This window comes from Nycticebus coucang, chromosome 17 (genome assembly GCF_027406575.1).
Source record: "Nycticebus coucang isolate mNycCou1 chromosome 17, mNycCou1.pri, whole genome shotgun sequence".
Lineage (NCBI taxonomy): Eukaryota > Metazoa > Chordata > Mammalia > Primates > Lorisidae > Nycticebus > Nycticebus coucang.
In genome coordinates this window covers 12,711,683-12,736,415 of record NC_069796.1, presented here as the reverse complement: position 1 = coordinate 12,736,415, position 24,733 = coordinate 12,711,683, and the positions used below count along the sequence as shown (strand labels likewise).

Below are 24,733 nucleotides of genomic sequence, written 5' to 3'. Positions count from 1 at the left end.
GGGCTGGAAAGATAGACAGTCATCGTCAGCCGTAAGGGCCATACAGTTCAAAAGTTTGAAACCTCTGTACTCCTAGAAAAAGTATAAAAATGAACGGTTTCTGTCTGCATTTAGGCTGGGGGGAAGTCGAAGGTGTTTGTGGGGATGGGAATTGGGGCAGAAGTCATAACATCTGATGAACCTCATCTTTTGTAAGCGGAAAGTAGTTACATGTTTGGAGTTTTTTCTAGCCTTAGACATGTAATCTGCCCGTGTGTGTGGGTGTGTGCTAGTCCAGGACGGAGATACCTGTGTGTTTGTGCCCCTTCTGCGTACACCGGGGGCACGTCTGCATGACTGTTAGTAAATGTCCATGTCCAGGAAGAAGCAGGAGGTTGAGCCTGTGGGCCCCCTCTGCGTGTTCACTGCCAGAATAGACTGACAGCTGGTGGTAACTAGAGACAACCTTTCAAAGAAAACCCTGAATGTTGGAGCTACCCTAGGATAAATTATTAGTCCTGGAGGACTGACTTTGGCAAATCCAGATTAAGAAATGGTTGCTTGAACCAAGCAAGTTTCTTTTTTTTTTTTTTTTTTTTTTTTTTTTTTTTGAGCAACTACTAAAAAGTCATTTATTGAAGTTCTGTGTTCACACAAGCAGAACCCCAAGATTACTTTTATTTCTTCTTTTTTTTAGCTCCTTCCCCATCCCTCCCTCCCTTTTTTTCTTCTTTTGCAAAACTGAACATTGAATTGAATTAATCACAGTTTGTTCAGAAGTGTCTAGGCAAGGAAGGCAGACAGCAGGTATGTGGTGGCTTTAGTTAAAAGGGGGAAATAAAGGATTATTAATTATTACTAATAGTTAAGCAGCCTTTAGGAGGAAGAAAAGCCTGAGTGGGGCCAGAGAAGCTGGCCGTTCACTTAGTTGTGTTGGCAGCCAGTAGGGATTAGGAGAGAAAGAGGAGAGATGGAGAGAGGGTGGGGCGGAGGGTCATTCCAGGCTGCTGTCCCCACTGTCCTGGCCGGAGTGAGTGCCGTCTGTCTGACAGTGTGTTACTTGGACAGCCTGTCAGGAAACCACTTCATTCCTGGCTCCCCTGGTCTCAGTTAGCTTGAGTGTAAAAACTTGCTTGTTTTTAATCTGTCCCTGGTAGAATTAAGACTTTTCCCTTTCAAGGAGAAAGGAATGAGTGTCTCAGGCATTAATGAACCTTTACTAAGCCAGCCTTCCTGCGTAATTAAATGATTTACTTTGAAGTATAGGAGCACCTAAAAATTTAGGCTTGACGTAAGATCTGGGACATGTTTTTAGCATTTCTTTGAAGTTTTCGTAAAAGCTTGAAAAATGAGAATGTCAAAAACATTGACTCTGAAATGTAAGACATTCGTTTGGCAAAACTCATATGACAGGGGAGAAAAACAAAAGTGGCTTGGTCCCTGGACTTACCATCACAGGAAGGAGCCATGGGTAAGGTCTCTGAGGTAGGGCCCCAGGTTTACAGAGCGTGGGGTGCCACATCGCACAGGGCCAGTAGTCTCTCAGTCCAGATCCAAGCACACAGCTGGATATACTGGAGGATTTCCCCCCATTCATATGGAGTTCCATGTAAGAATATAACCTAATGTTTGATATCAAACAAACCACACACACTCCATTAACCTACAGGTTATCACAGGCAGTATGTTAACCCTTTGTCCCCTGCACAGTCAGGTGATTTAGTCTTAAAGAAATGCAGATGCGTTTAAAGATTTAGGAGACTTTACCTCTTTCATGTTTACATGGATGGAGCTGGAACACATTTTTCTTAGTAAAGTATCTCAAGAATGGAAGAAAAAGTATCCAATGTACTCAGCCCTACTATGAAACTAATTTATGGCTTTCATATGAAAGCTATAACCCAGTTATAACCTAAGAATAGGGGGAAGGGGTAGAGGGAGGGGGGAGGGGGCGGAGGGAGGGTGATTGGTGGGATTACACCTGTGGTGCATCTATAAGGGTACATGTGAAACTTAGTAAATTTAGAATATAATTGTCTTAACACAGTAAGAAAATGCCAGGAAGGCTATGTTAACCAGTGTGATGAAAATGTGTCAAACTGTTTATAAAACCAGTGTATGGTGCCCCATGATTGCATTAATGTACACAGCTATGATTTAATATTAATAAAAAATAAATAAATAAAGGTTTAGGCTGACAATGCCCTCCCCTCTCCTGGCTTTATGGAGCACAGTGCCAGCTCCTACAAGCTGCAGTGTCCTCAGGCCTCGCTCCTGGCCTCACCTAGGTAGCCACAGGATTACTGTTTAGCTTCAAATCCCCCTCTTTGCTCTGTCTTTCTTTGTTCTGGGGATTGATCTTTTTGCTTATAAGGTTGGCTAGGTTTTTGTTTGTTTATTTGCCTTTTACTTTTTGAAATTGTATCTACATTTCTGTTTGACATGGGGAAGGGAATCAGTCTGCTCTGCAGGCCTGAAAGCTCAATATGGGTGCACATTTCTTTAAGTTGAACCAGATAGTCTTGGGTTTTAGTAGGAAACCTATTTCTGCTCTCCTCATGCAGTTTTCTGCATTCTCCTGGGGAGAGTGGTGTCTTTGGAAGCCAGTAGGCAGTGTAATGATCTCACAGAAGCTCGTGGGTCACTGTCAGCTTGTCACCTTGACACACGTAGCTGCTGTCCTGTGTCCTATATCTGAATGGCTTTCACTGAAGAAGCTGCCCCTGCCTGTGGCTGTCTACCTCCCACCAAGGCCAAGTGTGTCTGAGGCCCCCTTTCCTTGTAACCTGAAGTTCGTGGTGTTTACTGCCCACGGATTATGCTACCATATTCCAGCTCCCTTGTATCTTCTCCTATTAAGTTTGAAACCCATATTCTTTCTGCACTAACCTATCAGATTATCTTCCACTGTAGCTAGGTTTTAAGTTTTACCTAAGTGTCTTTCTCCACTTCCCAGATTTCATAGTAAAACTCATGTGCCTGGTCAGTTTGTCCATGGCAAAGTCTTTGTACTCGTGAAATGCCCCTTCTCCACAGTTAGGAGCCATCACGCCAGCATCTTATACACGTGGCCTCTAAGAATAAAAATCCTCTTCACGTCACCACGTGTTCACTTTTGTCTTCTAAAAATCAATCATCTTCACCTGGAAGAAACCAGAAAAATATCCCCCTGGGATTTAGGGTGGTCTTCAGAAAGTCCAGGTGTTTTGGGCGGTGTCACTTGTCCCTGTGAAAATCAGATGCTAAGGGAGTGAGCACTTGGCCTCGGTAGTCTGACCAGTCGTCCCTTCTTCTGTTGGCCTCACTTTCTTCTGCAAGTTGGCAGCGGTGAGTGACTGTCAAGCCGGCAGCGGTGGGTGACGGTCAAGCCGGCAGCGGTGGGTAATGGTTCCCCACTGGGCCGTCCTGAGACTGTGTTCTGGGCCCATAGCACACAGCGCCTGCCACGGTGCTGCTCCTTCAGATTCATTCATTCCACAAGTCTCATTTTAACACTTTTTAGATAATTGATCCTTTTGAGAATCTGGAAGCTGCAAACTTTTCTTCGAGAAAAAATACACACACACATACAATTCTGTGTCCTGGTTGAGGGACTCGGCATGCCTTGCGTATTCATGGTGTGGGGACCCAGGCTAAGGGCCCCTTACATAAACCGCACACCGTTCAGTTCCCTGTGTTACATAGTATTGATTGCATGAGAAGGGCCTTACTCCTGTTCTGTGTGTCTTGTGGTTTCACTTACTTACTTTTTGACCTCAGGTACATGGACCTGGAATCACGGTCCTTGGTTCACATGCCACTTAGCACCAGGCCGTGCAGGGCACGTTCTGTTTCATTTCCACATCCAACCCTCATGGGCCCACTCCCAGCTCAGAAACTACAATGTGACCAGCATGACACCCGCCTGTGTGGTCCTGCTCCCCAGCCCACGTCTCTCCTGAATCTCGTGCCAAGCATTTCCTTGATCTCTTCAGAGATGGTTTTATCATGTCTGCACATTTCTAAAAGGTTAGAAATGGCTTCGTTCTCAGCTTCTCTCTGGAAATAATGCAAATTCTCCAAGGTTCATTTATTTTAAAATATTTGAACACCTTCTAGGGGGTAGGTGCTGAGATGGCAGGGGGCGGTGGAAATACAGCGACAGCCCCTGCTGTCGAGGAGCTTAGGAAGAAGACACAACAACTCTTTAAACTCCGATAATTACACCAGCAAAGACATGAACAAGCTGCACCCTCTTCTGTGGGTGGCACAAGGCGTGAGACCTGCTGCACTCAGACGTGTCTGTGCGAGGAGGAAGAAGGCCCCAGCACACCGGCTTGCCTTTTATGCATCTGCATTAATACTGCTCACAGCACGGCCGGCAGCCAGTTCCTGCACTCTCTCCAATCTAACCCTTCCACCAGCTCAGAACTCATCAGACACACATTCACTCTGCCAGGCATGTGGCACAGGGGCTCCCTGTGCTTTCCGTGGCTGCTCCTTTGGCCTTGGCTGGTGGGAGATGGTGGCCTAGCATGGTGCAGGCAGTACAGGCCTTGGGCTCAGACCTGGCTTCCCAGTTGCTCTGTGACCTTGAGCAGATTACTGAACACCCACCCTCCTTCTCAACTATAAAGTGATGATAGTAATATATACCCTTTGAAGGCCGCCATGAGGTTTGAATGAAATATATAAAATACTTAATTCATAGTGCCCCGGGGCAGTATGTTTCCAGTATTTGATGCCATCCTAAGTGTCGTTTTGGCTTGTGATGATCCAGGAAATAGTGGGAGGTGCAAATAAAAGAGATTGGCTGTCATCAGACTTCCTGTGTGCTGGAGGGGGGCATCATTGAGAGTTTATTTTAGGAATTTATTTTTTAATAGCTTTATTGTGATATAATCTACCCATCATACAATTCACCCACTTAAAATGTATAATCCAATGGTTTTTAGTATGTTCACGTACCCGTCACTATAGTTTTAGAACATTTTTATCACTCACAGAAGAAAATGTAAACCCTTGGTAGTCACTCCCCATTTCTCCCGCCACCTCCCTGGTCCCCCTCCCCTAGCCCCTGGCAGTCCCTTACCTACTTTCTGTCTCTCTGTATTTGCCCATTCTGGACTTAAACATTCCTCCTATCTCATTGCATTTGTGTGTCCTTTGACTGACATCTCCTCATCCCTGAGAGTTTATTTAATAAGAATGAAGCCTGTTCAGTGACCCCTGGTCCACGACAATGCTTCTCGCTCCAAAAAGTTCCAAGTCCCATTTCTGTGATATTTACATGTGCTGTCATTTCTTGCTCATTTCCACCTACTCACGCTGTATGTCCAGAGCTAGGTTTCAAGTTCTGGGAGAGCAGTCACCATGTCTTTTCTTTTCAATGTTACATGTAAGACAGTGCCCTCAATAAACAGTTCTAGAGACAGTTGGTGGGGGTTCCAGACCCCAGGACTTAAACTCACAGCCGGAACCTACAAACATGCTTCTATCTGTCTTCAGTTTTGTTTTTTTTAAATAGTATTGGTAAGTAGTCTTTACACACCAAAATATTACACTTAAAAATCTAGATTTCTTAGAGAATCATGATACCTAGGAATGTGGGGCCCACTTTCCCACCTAACAGTGGGACCTGGGGAGCAGCTGCCCAGTGTACATGGGCTGTGCGTGCTCCAGTTTGTCATGGGCCCACCACTTCCCATTGCTCACCCAGCCCACTGCCCTCTGAACGCACCTGCCTGACCTTCTGGGCACTGGAGTGTCACCATGTCCCTAGTGTGTGGTGAGAGCCTGACACCAGGAAGGAGGCTTATTCACACCTTCAGTGCTGCTGCTGAGACCTGGGCTAGGTGCTGGGAAGGTCAAGGGAAGTGGAAATGAAGCTATTTTCCTGAATCTCATCCATAGGCACATCACCAATAGAGGTGACTCACAAGCATGATGACAGCAGTGACAGACTGTGCCAAATGAATGGTGCAAATGAAGAATCCAAAGAAGAGCTGGCTGCCACCTGAGCCACTTACAGGGGTCTCATGCATGAGGTCGTTTGGCAAAGCTCTTTAAGGATGATAGGATTTCAGTAGCTGGAGGAGAAGCGCCCTGCTCCCTGGAGGGGATGACATATACAAGAAAAGGCAACTGTGACGTGACCAGTTTGACCCATGGTGTGGAGGAGCAGAGGGAGCCGAAAGAGAGGAGAGGCCGGGTGACGGGGCCTTTACGCCCAGATGGAGGCATTTGTAACACAGGCAGTAGGGAGTTGCCACCAAAGAGTTTGGAAAAAGGGAATGTTGTGGTCAGAGGAGTTTTCAAATGAAAATGTCTTCAGCTGCCAGTGAGCATCCCCAAAGCAGAAATGGCTTCTTGACCTGTTTGCTTGGATGTCTTCACCCTCCGGTCCCACCTTTTTCCACAGCCCATTTCTTCTAAGTGTGCTCTGATGATGTGGGAAGATTGCCCTTTCTCTCTTAGGCCTGTGGCTTTGTCAGGTTGGCAGAGTCCCAGTGATCGTGGGCCCTGAGCCCACAGATGGGGAATAAATTTCCCACGTGATTGGAAGTGCACTAAAGGTGCGGTGGTGCTTAGGAAAGAGTTTAACCTGCCTGTCACACGGGGAGATGGGAAACATGTCTGAGACTGCTCTAAGTTATATCAGATAGTATTTGTGTCTGGCTGAGACCAGATTGTAGGTCTGATTCTATAGCTCACTGGGCTCTGCATGTTATAATTGGGGGCCTGCCTGTGAATGCTGGCAGAGGGGTGGGTAACTGGTAAAAACAAAAATCGCCCATGTAACACACTTTTACAGAAAAATAACAAATATTGCGCAAGTAGTGCTTCCATTAATCGTTCCTTAGGAAAGAAACAAAACAGGAAGCGTTCCTAGGTGTCTGTAACATCCGCTGGAGTAAATCCCAGTGGGACTTCAGACTTAGGTGTGCAGACCGGCCCCAGCACAAATGCAAACACATGTGTGTGAGTGAGGGGCAGAAACTCTGAAGAGTGAATCCCAAGCCATCCTGTGGTTTCCTTGGAGAAACAGAATTGGAGGCAGAGGACAAATTTTACTCTTACTTTATATATCTTTATGTTGTTTGGATCTGTAACAATGAGTAAAATACGTAAAATGTGCCCAGCATGCACAAATACTAACCTGACAACATAGGGAAGGAATTCTAGGCTTAAAATTCATGGGAGAAATGACAAAAGAATAAGTCAGTAGGATTTGACAACAAATGTATTACTTTTATGGAGAAAGCATAGATAAACTGGAGAAAATATTTCCAACAAATGCACGTTGCCATCCTCAAATAGCTAAATACGGTGAAAACACTAAGTAGATTGAATAATGCCCCTATCCCCAAGATGTCCATGTCTTAACCCCCAGACTTTGTGAGTATGTTACCCTACGTGGTAAAAGGGACTTGGCATAGGATTCTTACCTTAAGAATCCTGCGATTATCCTAGATTATCCAAATAGGCCCAGTATAATCAAAAACATCCTCAGAATAACCCACATCACAAAGTTCCAAAGCTGGTGGAAATGTACAGAGAAGGAAACACTTTTACACTGTCGGTGGGACTGTAAACTAATACAGCCTCTTTGGAAAGAAGTATGGAAAATCCTCAACTCAAAATAAATCTTCCTTTGATCCCACAATCCTGTTACTGGGCATCTACCAAGAAGGAAAAAAAAAATTATCATAAGGACATTTGCAGGTCACTAAAAGTATAAGACCATTAGTGTCAGAGCTAGGATTCTGCTCACGTGGTCCCAGAGCCTGTGCGTGTGTCTGTAACCCACATGTACACATCCACGCAACGGTGCTAATCTGTCAACGGTGATTGGGTTTATAAGCGATATTTTCTGCTTGTGTTTTTTCATAATTCACAAGTTTTCTAGCAGAGAACAATTTACTCTTATATTCGGGAGAAAGGGGAACAATTCCCAGTGAAAACTGGTACTATGCCTCTCACTGTCTGCCCGTGCTCACCCCAGAGTTGTGTAGATGGTGTTCTTTTCTGAAGGGGAAGCCTTCTAGAAATGTGCTTCTCGGAGGTGTTTTCACAGGGTGGCCTTGTCTTTGGTTGCTGTCGGGTGTGGGCACCTCTTAGGGACAGGTGGGTAGATGCCATGGTGAGGGTGAAGGCGTGTGGCACTGGCCCCGACAGAATTCACAGGGTGTGCTGTTAGAGACCTCTGTGGGCAATGACAGCCCACTGCAGGCTGCTCTTTTTAATTGCTATTCTATAATCTGATTGTGTCACTTTAACTATCTCAGAAAAAAAGAAACTTGTTTCCTCCCTCATTTCCTTCCTTCCTTCCCTCACTTTGTCAGTTGAGTGCTATGGCATCATAGCTCACAGCAATCTCAAACTCTTGCGGTTAAGCCATTCTCTTGCCTCAGCCTCCCAAGTAGCTGGGACTACAGGCGCCCGCAACACACCTGGCTAGTTTTTTAGAGATGGGGTCTTGCTCTAGCTCAGGCCAGTCTCAAACTCCTGAGCTCGGGTGATCCACCTGCCTCAGCCTCTGAGAGTGCTGGCTCACATGTTTCTTTCTTAGTAATAAAATGGTCGGTCCTCAGCCTCGTGACCATGCTTCCTTGGTGTCCTTCCTGATGCCCAGAGATGTAGTCCAGTACTAAAGGCAGCCAATCATAAGGAGGGAATCTCTGCCTTGGAGCCTCTGCCTGCTTCACGGTGCGGGCCAGGACCCTGTGATTATCATCTTCGATGCCCCTGCAGCCCTCTTGCTCCCCTCTGCCCCTCTTCACTTTGCTCAGAAAGGGCTGCAGCCTGTCTGTGAAGGCTCATAGCCCAGTCGGGGAGGTTCCAGGTGCCCTGTGGACTAAGTGCCACCATGCTCAGGCCAGGCCTTCAGGCCCTGTTTCTCCATAGTGGCCAGCAATGCTCCCAGGAAGGCCGAGGCCAGAGGGAGAGATACTAAATTGTGTGGGGGACCCCTGTTATGGGAGTGGGGCATAGAAGAAGAGAATGGAGGAGCACAGCCCAGGCGGATAAACCCCGAGGGTCAGGACAACTCCTGCTGCTGACGTCGTGAGTGGATGGGAAGAAATCGGGAGCTAAGACGGGAACAGCCTCCTGCTTGGTGACGTTTGGGAATATGAATGCAGTGTAACAGAATGCCAAGGGAGGTGATCGTCATTTTTGCATTTGATAATTTCTGCTTATTTAGAGTGATTTCTGTAATCTGGAGAGGACAGGCCCTACAGTCCTGCTGAGGTCTGGCTGTCAACGGTGGTGCCTGCATCGTACGGGCACTGGGCTACACCGTCCCTTTCCTCTCCCTCACCCTCTGGACTACATTTCTTCTTAGGGACAGTTGTGCTTGTGGTGATAGGCCTGTGTTCACCAGACGTTAAATTGAGGGGTGTTTGTTGTTTCTCTTTGCCTCTCAGAATGAGGCAGACTCTCCATAAGGGATTCCCTCTCCATAAGGGAATCCACTCAGAGGCTGCGTCACCCCCACTTCCTCCGGCCCTGCCCTGGGCTCCTGGGCACAGCCTTTCTGCAGCTCCAATGCTGTGAGTCTCAAACCTTCAGGTTTTTCTGTATCGAACCAGCCTCTGCGGCTCACTCCACCATTCTGTTTTGTGGTTGTTTAATCTGTTTGCTCTTATCAGCAGATGGGACAGCGAATACCAGCTCGCTCTACATTCTTCAGCCCTGACTCAGAAAGGAGACTCCCCCACGGATTTAGGGTTTTTTTTTTTTTTTTTTGGTGTGTGTGTTTGTTAATTTCAGAATGTTAGTGGATACACATGTTATGTTGACATAGTTTGTTTTCCCACAGATTGAGTCACTTTTCTTTGTTTTTACCTTATAGCCATCTCCTCTTGCTGTCCCAAGCTCCCCTTGTGAGGCACATGGCGCAGAGTTCCCTGGCACTGGAGAATTCGCACAGCCTTTCCCCTCCCATGTGACCTGGCCCTTGCCAGGTAGGTTAGGGAAACATGGTTACCTGTGGCCCCTGTTTATTGTGGCTGTCCTTCCCCATTGACCTTCCCTGTTGACGTCTTGACTCCATATGGAAGTTGATCAAGTGGCTTGCCACGGTGTCGGTGACTTAGAGCGCCCTTGCAAGTGAGGGGAGAAATGTGCCAGTTCTCTCACATTTTACTGCCTGACCTGGTACCCCAAAGTCAGTTCAGTTTACAACTGCAGTTTGGCCATGATTGTTACGGCAGTAACACTATTGTCATGGCAGCCGTCTAGGCAGGAAATATTGGGACCTTCAGGCATGTTAAACCTATGAGGTGTTAAGGGAAGAACCTGGGTTGTGGTGTGATGGGCTGCAGGAGGTGAGGCTGAGCCTGGGGGCGGCAGGCTGACACAGGCCCCTGAGCAGCCGTTAGCCGGGGGAGACCTGGGGGGACCCGTGAAGCTCTCTAGGTACCTGCCTGGGTCTCCTCCTACGGGAATGACGCACAGCTTTGCTCATGGTGCAGGTTACAGGTCTGCCTCTCAGTGGGTGGCTGTTCAGGATTGTGGCTAATAAAGAGTGAGTGACTAGCCTTTTAAAGTTAAATTTGGGGATACCCATCCCTGTCCTTGAACACAGTGGGCTTCCTTTCTCAAAGTGTAAACAAATGATTTCCCCAGACTGACTACTCCGTCAGTGGTTGGAGTCAGCCCCCGTGTTCGCAGTTGGTTCACGTCTATTTTTACTTTGATCTGCTCAGTTGATTTTTATTCTGTCCATGGTGTAGTGGGGCAGACTGTGACGCTTAGGGTCACCTGCGTCTGACTCTGCCTTCAGTGTGTCAGCGTGATCCTGGATGGTCCGTCCAGTTAACTGCTCAGACTCAAGTTTGCCACCTATAAAAATGGGCTTGCAGGCTTTACAAACCAGTGTGGTCCATCTCTCCTTTGACCATTCATTGGTCCTTCGAGTGCTGTTATCTTCTGTTGAAATGTAAAATTAGGCTAACACTTCAGAGTTGCTGTTTGCTCTCCTGTGAAATCAGAGAGATGGTTCATGGTCCACAGTGGGTACATCCACCAGGGCCCCCAGCAATAGCCGCACTCTCCAGGGGACAGTTGACTGTTGGTTACAGAGTAAGCCTCTAGCCTCTTCCAGCGGGGATGTGTGAGGGCAGCGGCAGTCCCTGGTGTCAGAGGGCACACGTTGCCTTGGGAGCCTGTGAAGAGTGGGCATGTCTGTGGTAATGTGGCCTCAGTTCAGTGTCCCCTTTGGCCTGCTGGATGCTTCTGCAGCTCTTTGCTGGGGCTCGGGAGACAGCCCGACTCCTTGGAAGTGGCGCTGTCTCTGGGCTTGGCCTTCAGAAGATTCGTTGCACAGAGTCGAGCTTTGTCTCACGGAGGAGCAGGGTTCCCTTACGTTTGCTTGTCCCTGTTTAGTGTCTTCATCTCAGTCACACGATCTAATCCTGGCCTCTCATAGTCTTTGCCCTCTTACAGTTAGTTAGCTCCGAGTTTACCTGAGCGAAAGGCTTTATAGTCAAGCGGATGTTTTGTCGGAGCCTCCCCTGAGCAGCTGTATGGCCCTGGGCCCGTAACCCACCTCTGAGCCTCAGTTATTTGACGCTTGTGAGATGAGGATGATCAGTGGCACCCAGCTGAAGGGCTGTCACGCTGATTAAGGGCACGGTGAATGCGCAGCCCTCTCGGTGATGTTCGGGCTCGATTGGGTTAGCCTCTTCATGCCGTGTCCCTGGGAAGCATGTAGTGTACGAGTCTTCCACCTAACACACTCCCCTCCTCCCCACAATGCCGTTGTCTGTAATGTATCTTTACTTAGTGAATATGAAAACACAAGGCCTTCAGTCTCTTGAACCAGTTTGCTCATTAAATAATAGAAGCTTTACAGCCGTGCTCCTGGGGTCGCTGTGGCTGGCCTTGGAAACAGTTCATGTGAACCGCATGGTATCCTGTGGCAGAACATGTGATTGTGTGGGATTATTTACCTGTTTCATGCCACTACTGGGATAATGAGAATCTTTTCCACCTCCTTTTCGTAAACAATTAGAAGAATTTAGTTCGTCAGCTGGCTCTCTTTTTGTGAAGCTTGACATTGCCCAGTCATGATTGTGATGAGTTGTAATAGAAAGTGGGGCATCCAGAGACAACCACAGGCTGCGTGTGACGTGGACAGGCCGGCACCGGTACAGGCTGTGTTTGTCGTTTCAGTTTCCATGTGAGATTCTTGCCTCCTGATCTCTGAATAACGCACGGCCCCTTTTACATCTCCTTTTAAACTCTTGGAATGAGAGAAGGTGATTTAGGCCTGATTTCTTGCTTCTACTTTTCCATCTCCAGAATGATAAGCAGGGCCACATGGCTGATCCCTCTCTGCCCCGTTGTTGGGTCTTTGTCCCTGGGTTTGTTCAGCGTATGCAGCAGGACTCCAGGGAGCCTGGTGTGTTCCACGGTGCTGGCTCATATTTGTGATACAAGGCTGTCTCCTTTTTCTGTTTTGGTCCTGTGTGTATGTGTTAGCCTTCACATCACAAGAAATGTGTTCCTACAACTTTCTCTCCTAGAGAAGGAAGGTTAGGGAGCCTGAGAACGTAAAAGACTCGGCTAAGCCCTGAAATATCCTGGGCTCCTCTGATCCTCGCAACGACCCAGCAAGTTGAGGGTGCTTTTATCCCCATTTTCCTAAGCAGACACAGAGGAAATTTGTCCACAATCATGAAGCTAACAAGAGGTGATGCAGAGATCCAGGTCCTGGTGCCCGGGTGCAGAGCCGACCTGTCTTTCTAACCGCCCCATTAGTAGATTCTTTGCGTTGCCTGTCACAAAGCAATGAGGTGAGAATTAGGTGAGATGGTGCAAATAAGGACTGAACAACGCACAGCAAACGTTGTCATATTTGTGGCATGATCGAGGCTTTTGTCTTTATGTTTTAAAATATGAGAAACAGAAGGATGCATTTCAGTTCTGGCAGGGAGACCGTTAGGAGGAGGCAGTATTGAGTAGGGATTTAAGAGGCCGGCACTTCTCAGAAACGCCCCTAAAGCAGGGTTCTAGTGGACCCTCCTCTGCTTGGGGAGGTGCCTGTGCACCATAGGACTTTCAGCAGTCTCCTGGACTCTACCCAGCAGACGCCAGCAGCAGCCCCTGCCCACTCCCGCCCTGGAAACCAGAAATGTCTCCAGACATTACCAAATGTCCTCTGGGTGCAAATGGCCCTTGGCTGAGAACTGCTGCCCTAAAATAAAGGAAGATTAGAAACTTCCATCCCTCAGGAAGCAGAGGGAAGCGCATGGTGCCCCTGAGAGGGGTGCATAAGCTTGACACTCCCAGGGCTGATCGGTGAACAGAAAGCCCACATGCGTTTTGCTTTGTTCTCTGATATATCTGGGTGAGTCCTAAATGTAAAAATATTTTAAGTTGCATTTACAGCAAGTAAAAGTGTGGCTTGTTCTGGAGCAGGCTAGCTAGGGGAAGCAGTGAGGAGCTTTTATTTGCTTTCGTTGAAAAAGACATAATGTGGCTCAGTCGGTAGGGCGCTGGCCCTATATACCGAGGGTGGCGGGTTCAAACCCAACCCCAGCTGAACTGCAACCACACACACACAAAAAAATAGCCAGGCGTTGTGGCGGGTGCCTGTAGTCCCAGCTACTCGGGAAGCTGAGGCAGGAGAATCGCTTAAGCCCAGGAGTTGGAGGTTGCTGTGAGCTGTGCGATGCCACGGCACTCTACCGAGGGTCATAAAGTGAGACTCTGTGTCTACAAAAAAAAAAAAGACGTAATTTTAACTGTAGGGGACAGTGGCCAAGGGGAAGGCTGCCCCCTCTCTAGTCCACTGTTACCATGCTGGATGCAAGCCTTGGGCCACCTAAGTTGCGATTGTTTAAAGAAATGTAGAAACATATTTTTATGTTAAACCCATTCATATTTAAAACAGGCTTAAATGAGGGGGTGGGAAGGGAGATGTGTCTGTAGCCCCTGAGCCGCATGCACTGTGGCTTCCAGCAGCTGCTGGCTCTTCCTCTGCCACCCACACTCCGGGTTTCCCCAGTGTGGGAAGTGGGGCTGGAGGGCTGAACAGGGATCCGGTGGATGTGCTCAGCTCACGCTAACCGCTGCGAGGGCTTGCTGAGGCCTGGGTGTGCAGAGTACGCTGGGACCCCACCCTGCCAGCCCACCCTGCCTCTGCAGCAGCTCCGAGCCAGTTCACCACATGGACTTGATGCACTCTCACCCACCCCCACCCCACTGCCCTTCTACTTAAAAATAAAATCTTATGGGCGGTGCCTGTGGCTCAAAGGGGTAAGGCGCCAGCCCCATATCCCGGAGGTGGCTGGTTCAAACCCAGCCCCCGCCAAAAAAACAAAAATCTTTCATTCTCCATTTTCAAATCTCTTCCCGGTCTTGATAGCTGTTACCTGAGTACACATGTAACTGCTCTTCCTTCTCAAAGTAAGGAGTCCAGAAATGAGCTAAGTGACCAGCACAGGGCAAGGAGCGGTGACCACCTCCGTCATCTCCCCTTCCAGTCCCTCTTACTATGTCCTAAGACTGTAGAGCCCTATGGCAGCTATGGCATCTTTCATTCATAATGAACTTATTCTGAACTTGAATTCCTAAATCTCTTTTATATGTTCTGCTATCAAGCCATGTTTCTCTCCTACACTTGCAATAAATTATGTCAGCATGCCTGTTAGTCCCTCTCAGCACTCCTAGACCGATGCTGAGTTTTAAAGTCTGTTTGCTTTTGAAAATAGCAATTCTCTCTCGGACCTCTCTGTCAGCTGGCGGTTCTTACTGATATCTGAGAAGCTGTCTCTAGCCTTTTAATTTGCGGCTTCTGATCTCTTACAGGTTGGGATATCACATGTCCAGGAATTTCAGAATCTCCTAAATAAGATTTTTAGAATTTCAAACGAGATGAGATAGACGGTCTCTGTTGAGGAGTCAAGTATGTGAGTTCACAGGGAGGGCAGGAACGTTCCTTGTGGGGTCAGAGCTACAGGGCGTTCTTTATAGCTCTCAGGCCTGGAGAGCTTCCCCCTCGGACTTCCATCTCCTTAAGTAAGATTTGACTGTGTAACCTGCTCTGTTTGTTCACACAGCTCCCTCCTCCTCCCTCTGGACTCCCCTGACTTCCTAGGGACTTGGGACCTCATCTTGGAGGCACCTTAGACTGTCAGGATCCAAATGTGGATGAATTCAACCCCTCGAGCCTGCTGTGTCCTCGTAAAGGCAGCGCTCCCCCACGAGGGACAGTTAGCAGCCGGCATGTCCTGATGCCATGTGACCGCATACTGTTAGATCTTTCCTGGCTCCTCCACAGTCTCTCCCATCCCTCTCAGTTAAAAGGTGGAGGCGGTGAGATGTGGGTTTGTAGGCAAACAGAGGTTCCTAGAGTGACTTTTTTCTTCTCTCCCTGTAGTATATGCTGTGAGTTCTCTATGTGAAGTTAAGACGGCCTGCTTGCCTATCGTGGTAATGCTAGGACTGGACATGTGTCAGGGAAGCTGCCAGGCTGCCCAGCGCACCTCTGTCTATAAAATGTAAGGGTTTTACAAAGAAGTTGTATTTCGCAGCTTGAGACTTACTGGACTTATACCTGTCTGTCTCCTTTTGCTATTTCTAGTAAAAATAAGCCTTGCTGATCTCTGTTCCTATAGGATTAGAGAAACTGAACTCCTACGGAGGAAAACAGTATACTGTTCCACCAATCAGCAAAATACAGTTTTGCAGTTTGATCTGATTTTTCTCCCAGCGTCTTTCTAACCAGTCCAAACCAAAAATTAAAAAGAAATAAATTAAGGTATACTTGACCACTAAGGAAAACCAGTTGAGTTGGGGACAGGGTGGGTGGCAAAGAATAGAAGGTAATGTTGTAGCTTTTTAAATTGAAGATCTTAAGTAGAAACAGAGCTTTAGGTTAAGGACCTAAATTATCCTGTGATGTTTTGCTAGAATATTGGCATTATCCAAATCCATCTCAATAAATATATGGTGCTAATAAGTGGGAAAACAATCTTATAAAAGTGAAATATAAGACGTTATAGTTCTTTTGAGATCATTCTAAAAATTAAATGGCCGTTGTCTCTTGCATGAGCTTGGGGCAGTTAAAACAGATTTTGGTGTTGGACATTCTGCTTGTCACTTTGTGATTTAGGATACACCAGTCCCTGTGGGCTTCGGTTTGCAGGACTTCAGGACAGTGTGGGAAATTGTGGAGACTGGGTGGGCAAAGCACAGGCATGTGGGAGGGTGAAGGGGGTGGCCAGGCCTCTGCTCTGCTCACCCTTTCTCTTCCCCCTGAGCCTCTTTAAAGACAGAACATAGAGAGCCCTGACCACTACTCCTCACTAGTCAGTCCCCTGATCCCATTTCTCCAGATGTGTGACTGTGACTAGCTCGGAGTATGGTCCGACCCTGGCCCTTCCCTGCACTGGGTACAGTGTTCCTCTTAATGCTGCTGAGGTGGGACGGCCAGTTGAGGCAGCTAATCAGTGTCCCCTTCCAGGATTCTTGGAGCACTTGGTTGAAGCCAGACCCTCCTGAGGGAGGGAAGCGTGTGAAGGAGGGAGGACACTGGCCACGTGCCATGGCGTTTTAGTCACACTCCCTGACATTGGTGCCACACTCCTTTCTTCTAAGATAGAAGAGAATGTTTCTAAAAGTACTGTGACATATTTTCTCTGACCTGGTACCTAAAGGAAGAAGAGATAATGTTGAAGTAAGTCGCAGACATTGAAAAGGTTGGAATTCAGAGAGGAGGAAGAACTTCTGTGCCTCACTTCTTTGTCTTTCTCATACACGGCACTTAGATTTCTCAGACCTCTCTGGCTTGAATCCAGCTCTTCTCACAGGAGGGTGAAGACCTGTACTGCGGCTACTAGCACCGCACTCAGACCTTTAAATCAGTAATGCGACAGGAGCAGATGGGGCCTCCGAGAGAGCCAGAGACCCAGCCTGGCCCGGCACCCACAGCCCGGTGTAAATCCCTGCCGGCCTCGTGTGAGCTGTGCTGCTGGCTCGGACACCTCCCCAGCTGCCCTCCTTCCTGCCTGTTGAGATCCCGCTCCACGGCTCAGCTCCGGTGCCCACTCTCCAAGAAAACTTCCCTACTTCACCTCCAGTGGAGCTGCCCTGTACCCTCTTGTGCTGTCTGTGGCACATGATGAAACCATCACCGTGACCCTCGTCACGAGGCTTCCGTGACAGCAGGGTCACTGGTGTACATCCTCCTGCTGTCTAGATCGGCGGTTCCTCTTCGGACAAGCATGTACTGAGCACTGCTGGGTGTGAGGGCTTGTGCTGGGCACGGACCTGGGGAGACCCAGGAGCTCACCGTCAGGTGTGGAGACCAGCACGGACGGACGGACCTCACGGTGACACGGGGAAGGAGGTGACGAGTGCTTTGGGATTCCCAAGGGAGTGTCTTTGTGTAGCTTTTGAAAATAGGAGATTGTCTTAAACTTTTACTCCCATGCCTTGCAGAATGCCTGGCTCACAGAGGTACCCGATACCTGTATTTTGAGAGAGCTACAAAGGATGTGGGCCCTGTCACGACACTCCAGCACTGGGCCCGGCTTGGATGCTGTAATGGGAGAACAGATGCCGGGCTTGGGAGGCTCCCGTGTGCTCTGCTGGGACGCTATGTAACGTGCGTTGCACACTTCAGTTCCTTCTCTGCTATAAGCCCTCCTTAAAAGCATTTCAATTAGGTGTGTGGATTGGGGGGGAGGAGGGGGGAGTCTCCTTAAAGTAGAAACTAAATTGTCAGGTAAAGAGCAACCCTCGTGTGGCATAAGCCCAGGGCGTCTCCACCATGTGGGTCAGCAGGGCATGGCTCGGGTGTTGGGAAGGAACTGGGAATACCGAGGAGTCGACGATGGACAGGGAGAGGTGGCTGCAGAGAGCACTGCGCCTGCCTGGGGACTGGACTGGCCCCCTGGGCAAGGCAGGGACCCAGAATTTACAGAGGGACTGCGGTCCCACACCGTGCCTAGGAGACAGGGACCCAGAACGTACAGAGGGACTGCGGTCCCACACCGAGCCTAGGAGACAGGGACCCAGAACGTACAGAGGGACTGCGGTCCCACACCGTGCCTAGGAGACAGGGACCCAGGACGTACAGAGGGACTGCGGTCCCACACCGTGCCTAGGAGACAGGGACCCAGGACGTACAGAGGGACTGCGGTCCCACACCGTGCCTAGGAGCTGGCTTTGTTACTGCTTTTTTTCCATTTTTGCACAATTTTGGTTTCAGAACCATGACTTGCACATGTGAAGAAGGGAGCTGTCCAGGAGGGTGAACGTCATTTTGGTTTGAGGTTTGAAGTCTGTTCCTGTTTCCAGTTCCTGTTTACACACATGGTCTCACTTCTTCTCTCTTCTCACTTCTCTGGGGAGCTGGGGAGCAGGAGGGGTGTTTAGGTGGCCCATCCTGTAGCTGAGAAAACTGAGGCCCAGAGAAGCAGAGTCAGACCTGAGCCTGCTTTTCTGATTGCAGGTGACATCAAAACATAGCTAAGGCTTCTGTGCACTGCCTCCCATCTACATCCCACCTCAGAGTCACCAGGGTATTTTCATTGAATGCTGTTGGTTTAGATAAATCTTTGGAATCTCTTATGTATTATGTTTTATTTTGTTAATTGTTGACCTCAATGATTATAAACAATAGAACAGCCCAGCCAAACCCTTGAGTCCTGGTAAAAGTGTAGCTTCCAGAATCCACTTCTGAGTTTTCATCAGTACGTTTTGAGGCTGGTCATGGTGTTCTAACAAATAGCACTGGTCTAAAATTTACCTGATACCGTCTTTTTTTTTTTTTTTTTTTTTTTTTTTTTTTTGAGACAGAGTCTCACTTTGTTGTTGTGGGTAGAGTGCCGTGGTGTCACAGCTCACAGTAACCTCAAACTCTTGGACTCAAGTGATCCTCTTGCCTCAGCCTCTCAAGTAGCTGGGACTACAGGTGTCTGCCACCACACTGAGCTAGTTTTTCTTTTTTCTTTTCTTTTTTTTTTTTTTTTTTTTTGAGACAGAGTCTCACTATGTCACCCTCAGTAGAGTGCAATGGCATCACAGCTCACAGCAATCTCAAGCTCTTGGGCTTAAGAAATTCTCTTGCCTCACCCTCCCAAGTAACTGGGACTATAGGCATCCACCACAATGCCCAGCTATTTTTTTGTTATAGTTGTCATTGTTGTTTGGCAGGCTCTGGGCTGGGCTCGAACCTGCCAGCCCTGGTATGTGTGGCTGGCACCCTAGCCACTGAGATACAGGCACCAAGCCAAGTTTTTCTATTTTTATTAGAGACAAGGTCTTGCTCTTGCTCAGGCTAGTCTTGAACTCCCAAGCTCAAGCAATCCTCTTGCCTCGGTCTCCCAGAGTGCTAGGTTTACAGGCATGAGCCACTGCACCTGGCTGAAAAACTGCTGAGAATTAAAGCTTCCCCTCAAAATTCATATTTAAGAATAGTCTAAACTGTCTGTTTCTGGAGGTTCAGACTAACTTGCCTTACTAAATGTCTTCTGTTCACGCAGAGACATATTGGTCTCAACATTTGAAGGGAGGTTTGGGAGACTCTTCTGTATTCGTATGATTTAGTTAATTTGGCAGTCGAAGCTTTGGCCCTTCAAAGTTAGAGTAAGCAATTCTGAATGATTTTAGATTAAATTATAAAAGGGGTAAATGGTAACTTGCAAAGTAGGGACTGAGTAGGAACAAGAAGGACACAAATCACTTTGCATATTTGTAATTTATTTTGTTTTTCTGACTAACGGCCCATGCTCTTGCCAACGTAGCAGACCTTGGCTCTAATAGATTTTAAATAGGTGCAGGGTATATCCTTGCCAAAATGTATGCAGTTCCTAACCAGGTTGTTGAATTTCTTAGCAAAATCCTTCTGAGAAATTCAACCGCATCCATTTGTCTTTTAGAGAACTTGCGTATTATTAATTGGTAAATGAGAAGAAAGACTAGCATCTTAAACGAAATCAATAAGGGATCAATTCGATGTGTCTTAATTTAATAAAGTTCTACTATCTGCCGTTTTTAAAGGATCAAAACACAACCACAATGGCAGCTGAAGAATCTTGAACCAGTTTCGGGAAGAATTTCCCCTGAATTCTCTCTGGGAGGGAAGTCCATCCAGTCACTGTGGACTAGGGAGCGCTGCCCTGAGGCAGCTCTTGTGTTACTAACCGCCAGAGTACTGGCCTCTAACAGCATTTGAGAAGACAAATGTTCCCCGTGCTCGGCTGCAAATGGATTAAAGCAGTGTTGATCCTCATCTGTCAGAACAATTAACATGAGTGAAACATTTGCCCTACTTAAAGCAGATGGAGGGAGTGGGTAGCAAGGGCAGTGGTACTGTGCATAAGATTAATGGCGCTGTGTGGGCAGCCGAGAGCACTGGATTTATTTTCTCAACATTACATGGATTTACAGGGATGTCAGTTATTGCTGAAAGCACAGACTGTGTTCTTAGAGGGTCTCTGTAGGGTATTGACTGAGGCGTGGGAGAAGTGTGGTGCGGGGGATGGTACGTGAGCTGTATAGCATTTTACTGGTAAAATATGACTTGTTGATCGTTTTCCCCTCTTTTATGTTCAAGTTCTGCTGAATTCAAGGCTTAACAGTCACCTGGCTTCTTAGAGAATGCGTAAATATTGTTATAAGGTTTTTTGATAAAATAAATGGAGTAGATAGAAATGGGACCATAATCCCTTGAGACCACAGCTCTGTGTTTGCAGGAGGACTTTGGATCCCCTTTGCCCTCCATTAGAAGGTGGGAGGGTACGGTAGGAGGGAAAGAAAACAGAACATGTTAATTAAGAATGAGATTTATCTAGGAGGATTTTATTATTCTTTGACAGTGGAAGTGGATTGGGAACAGTGTTGAGGTTAGCACAACAATGGCGGAAGACAGTAGCATGCGAAATGATATTTACATGAGTGCTGAATCAAATTTTAATTACAGGAGGCCTACAAAGCAAGGAATCTGGAAGTTGGCAGAAATCTAGCCCTCCCTGCAAGGGCCAGGCTCGGGGGTGAGAAGGGAGTATCGCTGAGTTAACCACCTGCCGTGGGCAGAGTGCGCTGAGTCTGTCATCCCAAACATGGCCATTGTACATCTTCTGCCCTCTCTCTGGGAGGTACTGAGATGGTCCACTCACTACGGGCATGTCCTGTTTCTGAGCAGGGGCAGCAGGAGAAAAAGTCGTAATGAAGTGTTTGAGGACTGTGGGTGAGTCCAGAAGTGCTTTTCCCATGCCTTTGGGAGCATATCCCACCTCTGCCTCACCTATCCAGACCCTGTCCACTCAGCCTCTTTTCCCGTGTCAGGCCTCCCCTCCCCACTCACAGCCGTCTCCTCTCTCACTCTCTCCTCTGTGTCCACCAAGACTGTGTTCTTCCTCCCAAGCCCTCTTTTCTCTCTATTCTTACATTGGCCACTGTTTGGAGTATTGTTCAGGAGGACAGTGTCCCAAGTACCTGTTCTTTCTTGTTCTTTCATATAGTGAAATAATCTTCTAATATAAAGAGAAAAATTATTTTCTCATTTGAAAAAAACAGAAATCACAGGCTGGGTACAGTGGCTCACACCTGTAATCCCAGCACTCTGGGAAGCAGAGGCAGGTGGATTGCCTGAGCTCAGGAGTTCAGGACCAGCCTGAGCAAAAATCGAGCCTATGTCTCTACTAAAAATAGAAAAACTAGCTGGGCCTTGTGGCACACACCTGCAGTCCCAGCTACTTGGAAGGCTGAGGCAGGAGGCTCACTTGAGTCCAAGAGTTTGAGGTTGCTTTGAGCTTGATGCCACAGCACTCCACCCAGGGCGACAGAGTGAAACTCTATTTAAAAGAGAAAATATATTATTTTATGTTTGTTATAGCATTATTTTAAATTATTAAAGATTAGAAACCACCGAAATATGATTAAGGACAGTATGATGTATTGACTGGATGGCATTTACTCAGCCATTAGAACTGTAAATATCAAGACTGTATACCCACTTGGGAAAATCTACACAGAATAACACTCAATCGTCAATATATGTGTGCTATGTTCTCAGCTTTTTAAAGAAAAACACAAACATTTTGAAAAATGGAAAGGACCTTGGAGAAACCTAATAGCCGTTATAGTTGTGATTTTTTTTTGGAGAAGGGGAGTAATTTCTTTCCATCAAGTGGTATTAATGGAAAAATATGCTTTATCAGAACATTGTTTGTAATAATAAACAGGATTATATCCTTGATTACAAAGCTCCTTTTTGTTTTCTGATGGTGCAGCTGAGGACTTTGCATGACTGGTGAGCCCTGGATTTCCATCCTGTGTACCTCAGAGATTTGGTGGGATAGTTTTGTAACTGCTGCCGAAAGTCCACGTTGTGTAACTGTGCACATCACACGATGACCTCCGGTGCCTGGCCTGGTTCCTCCTGCAGCTCCTATTGCAGAGGAGCTGATCCGTGTTAATCTTTAATGTGTATTTGTTCAGTACCTGCTTTGTGCTGGGCACAGTGCTGGATGTTGGAAGTCAGATAGACACAGTCCCAGCCCTCGAGGAGTTTACAGACATAGAGGAGACCAAAGGAACAAGGCCGCTGAAATGGGGGTGGATGCCTGATGGGGGCGAGGAGGACATGGGGAGTGGTGCCCCTGTTCAGGTGGGAAACCTGCGGTCTTGGGGCCGTGTGTGGCCTTCTAGATCCCTGAGTGGGCCTTTTGACTGAAATAAAATTTTATAGAAGAACTCCTTTAATAAAAGGATTTGTTGTGTGAAGCTCAGATTTGGTCCAGGAGCTGCACTTCTGAATCTGGGGGTGCCACATGGTAATCCACCCCTGCAGGGGGTTCTTAGGCCAGGCTGAGGAATTTGGACTCAACCTGAGGGTGAAGGGCAGCCAGTGAAAAGGAGCTGCTGTTTGTTTGCATTTCTGTTTTAGCAAGAGAGTCGATATCATCAGAATTACACTTGAGAGTGTTGACTCTGGCTTTAGAGATTAGTTTAGTGAGAAGGCTCGAGGTGGGAAAGCAATTAAAACACTATTGCTGGCGGCGCCTGTGGCTCAGTCGGTAAGGCGCCGGCCCCATATACCGAAGGTGGCGGGTTCAAACCCGGCCCCGGCCAAACTGCAACCAAAAAATAGCCGGGCGTTGTGGCGGGCGCCTGTAGTCCCAGCTACTCGGGAGGCTGAGGCAAGAGAATCGCTTAAGCCCAGGAGTTGGAGGTTGCTGTGAGCTGTGTGAGGCCAGGGCACTCTACTGAAGGCCATAAAGTGAGACTCTGTCTCTACAAAAAAAAAAAAAAAAAAAAAAAAAAACACTATTGCTACAATCCAGGTGAGCTGTGGTCCCTGAGCTGGGATGGTGATGATGGGCTCCAGGAGGAGTGGATGGTTTCTAGGAACACTTACCAGATAAAATAAACAGAAATTGATGAGAGTGAGGGATGTGGAGGGAGAATTTGAAAAGGATACCCTTTAGGCAGACGGGCCTGTAGAACATGGCTCTGAGCCCTTATTTGTTGATTTAATTGACCTTGGTGACAGTGCAGCAAGGTGGATGTGCGGCGTGGGTTGTCTTGGGAGGGAAGAAGGCGGGTTGAGCTTGGGCCGTGTGGAGTGTGCCCTTCCAGGTGCAGAGGTAGCTGGTTATACGGGGCTGGGGCACAGGGAGCTGTTAGCCTTAGCTCTTGGACTTTGAGGTCAGTGTTTTGCTCCTGTGTGTTGAGGAATATGCTTCATTAGTAAATGTCTTTCCCCCTCCCCCCAGGAATTCTGATGCTAACAGTAAGTAGTCTTTAGATAAATTCTCAAGTGCTGGCAACACAGCTGCAAGGAAGTAACTTTTTCCATTTGAGGGTTTACTAGCTGTGGTGGGCAGCGGGCGAGTCCCTTCCGCTCCTCAGCTTCGAGTGCTGCGCGGTTATTGCAGTCCTGAGGAGCTAGCCTGGCCGCAGCTTGACTACTGCTGCGATCCTTCCTATGTGGTGTTTTAACATATAGAGCAAGAGAAAAGGGCACTTAGGAACCATTTCTCAGTGAGAAATCCAAAGGCAAAGCCTCTTATGCATTATAATAAACACCTTGCTGAGAGGTGGAAAAAATAGAATTATCTCTTGAATTTCTAATGGGTACTTAAAGTTACCTTTTTTAAAAATGGGAAAATCAGCTCCTCGAAAATTGGCACAGGATGTGGCTATCCAGACTTGAGAGAAAGTGATTTTTCCTGCTGTTTGGAGTAGGAGGTAGGAGATAGGGCGCAGAAAAGAAGAGAATATTTAAGGCAGTGATTTTCAAACTTCTTTTTTTCTTTATCTTTCTCTGTTTTTTTTTTTTGGTTTTTTTTTTTTTTTTAATCAAGACCCATGCTGATCACAACATGCTAAATTTTATCTCAAGACCCATTTGTTCACTGATCATGCCCCACAGGGTGAAAGACATTCACAAAAAGTACTCTAGGGGTGGTGGGGATGATTTTGTCTGTTCCTTAAAGTTGAGTGTATTTTAGAGTACATTATGAGAAATATCATGTGGTTGATCTTTAATTAATCCCCTGGGGCAATCCGTAGCGTATTTGCAATCTACAAATCTCCTGTGCCCTCCTAAATACGTTTCTGAGCAAGTTGAACGAGGTTTTCAAAAGTCAAATACAGAGGGTGCCAAAAAAAGGTATACGTACTTCAAGAAAAGGAAAAACCTGTATTAAACTTGTAATATTCAAGTCATGTCTGACTTTTGCAATTACAAGGGATACAAGATACAATATATGAGATAATAAACATTATTGGTATATATTGAGTGTTACAA

The 24,733-nt window shown here is 47.2% G+C and overlaps 1 protein-coding gene across 5 annotated transcripts in view; it reads left to right on the top strand.

Moving 5' to 3' along the window:
- Positions 1-24,733, top strand: part of MCC (MCC regulator of WNT signaling pathway) — a 425,555-nt gene that overhangs the window by 274,269 nt on the left and 126,553 nt on the right. Inside the window, exon 1 of one of the 5 annotated variants that reach the window (XM_053566017.1) lies at positions 17,197-17,320. The exons of 3 other annotated variants lie outside the window; for them this stretch is intronic. Coding sequence is in view for 1 of the 2 variants with exons in the window: in XM_053566016.1 (XP_053421991.1) it covers positions 22,541-22,588 (48 nt within the window). In the remaining variant the exon portion in view is untranslated. Of the gene's footprint in view, positions 1-17,196; positions 17,321-22,501; positions 22,589-24,733 lie in introns of those variants that run through there. One more of the 5 variants, XM_053566016.1, reaches the window with a different exon arrangement.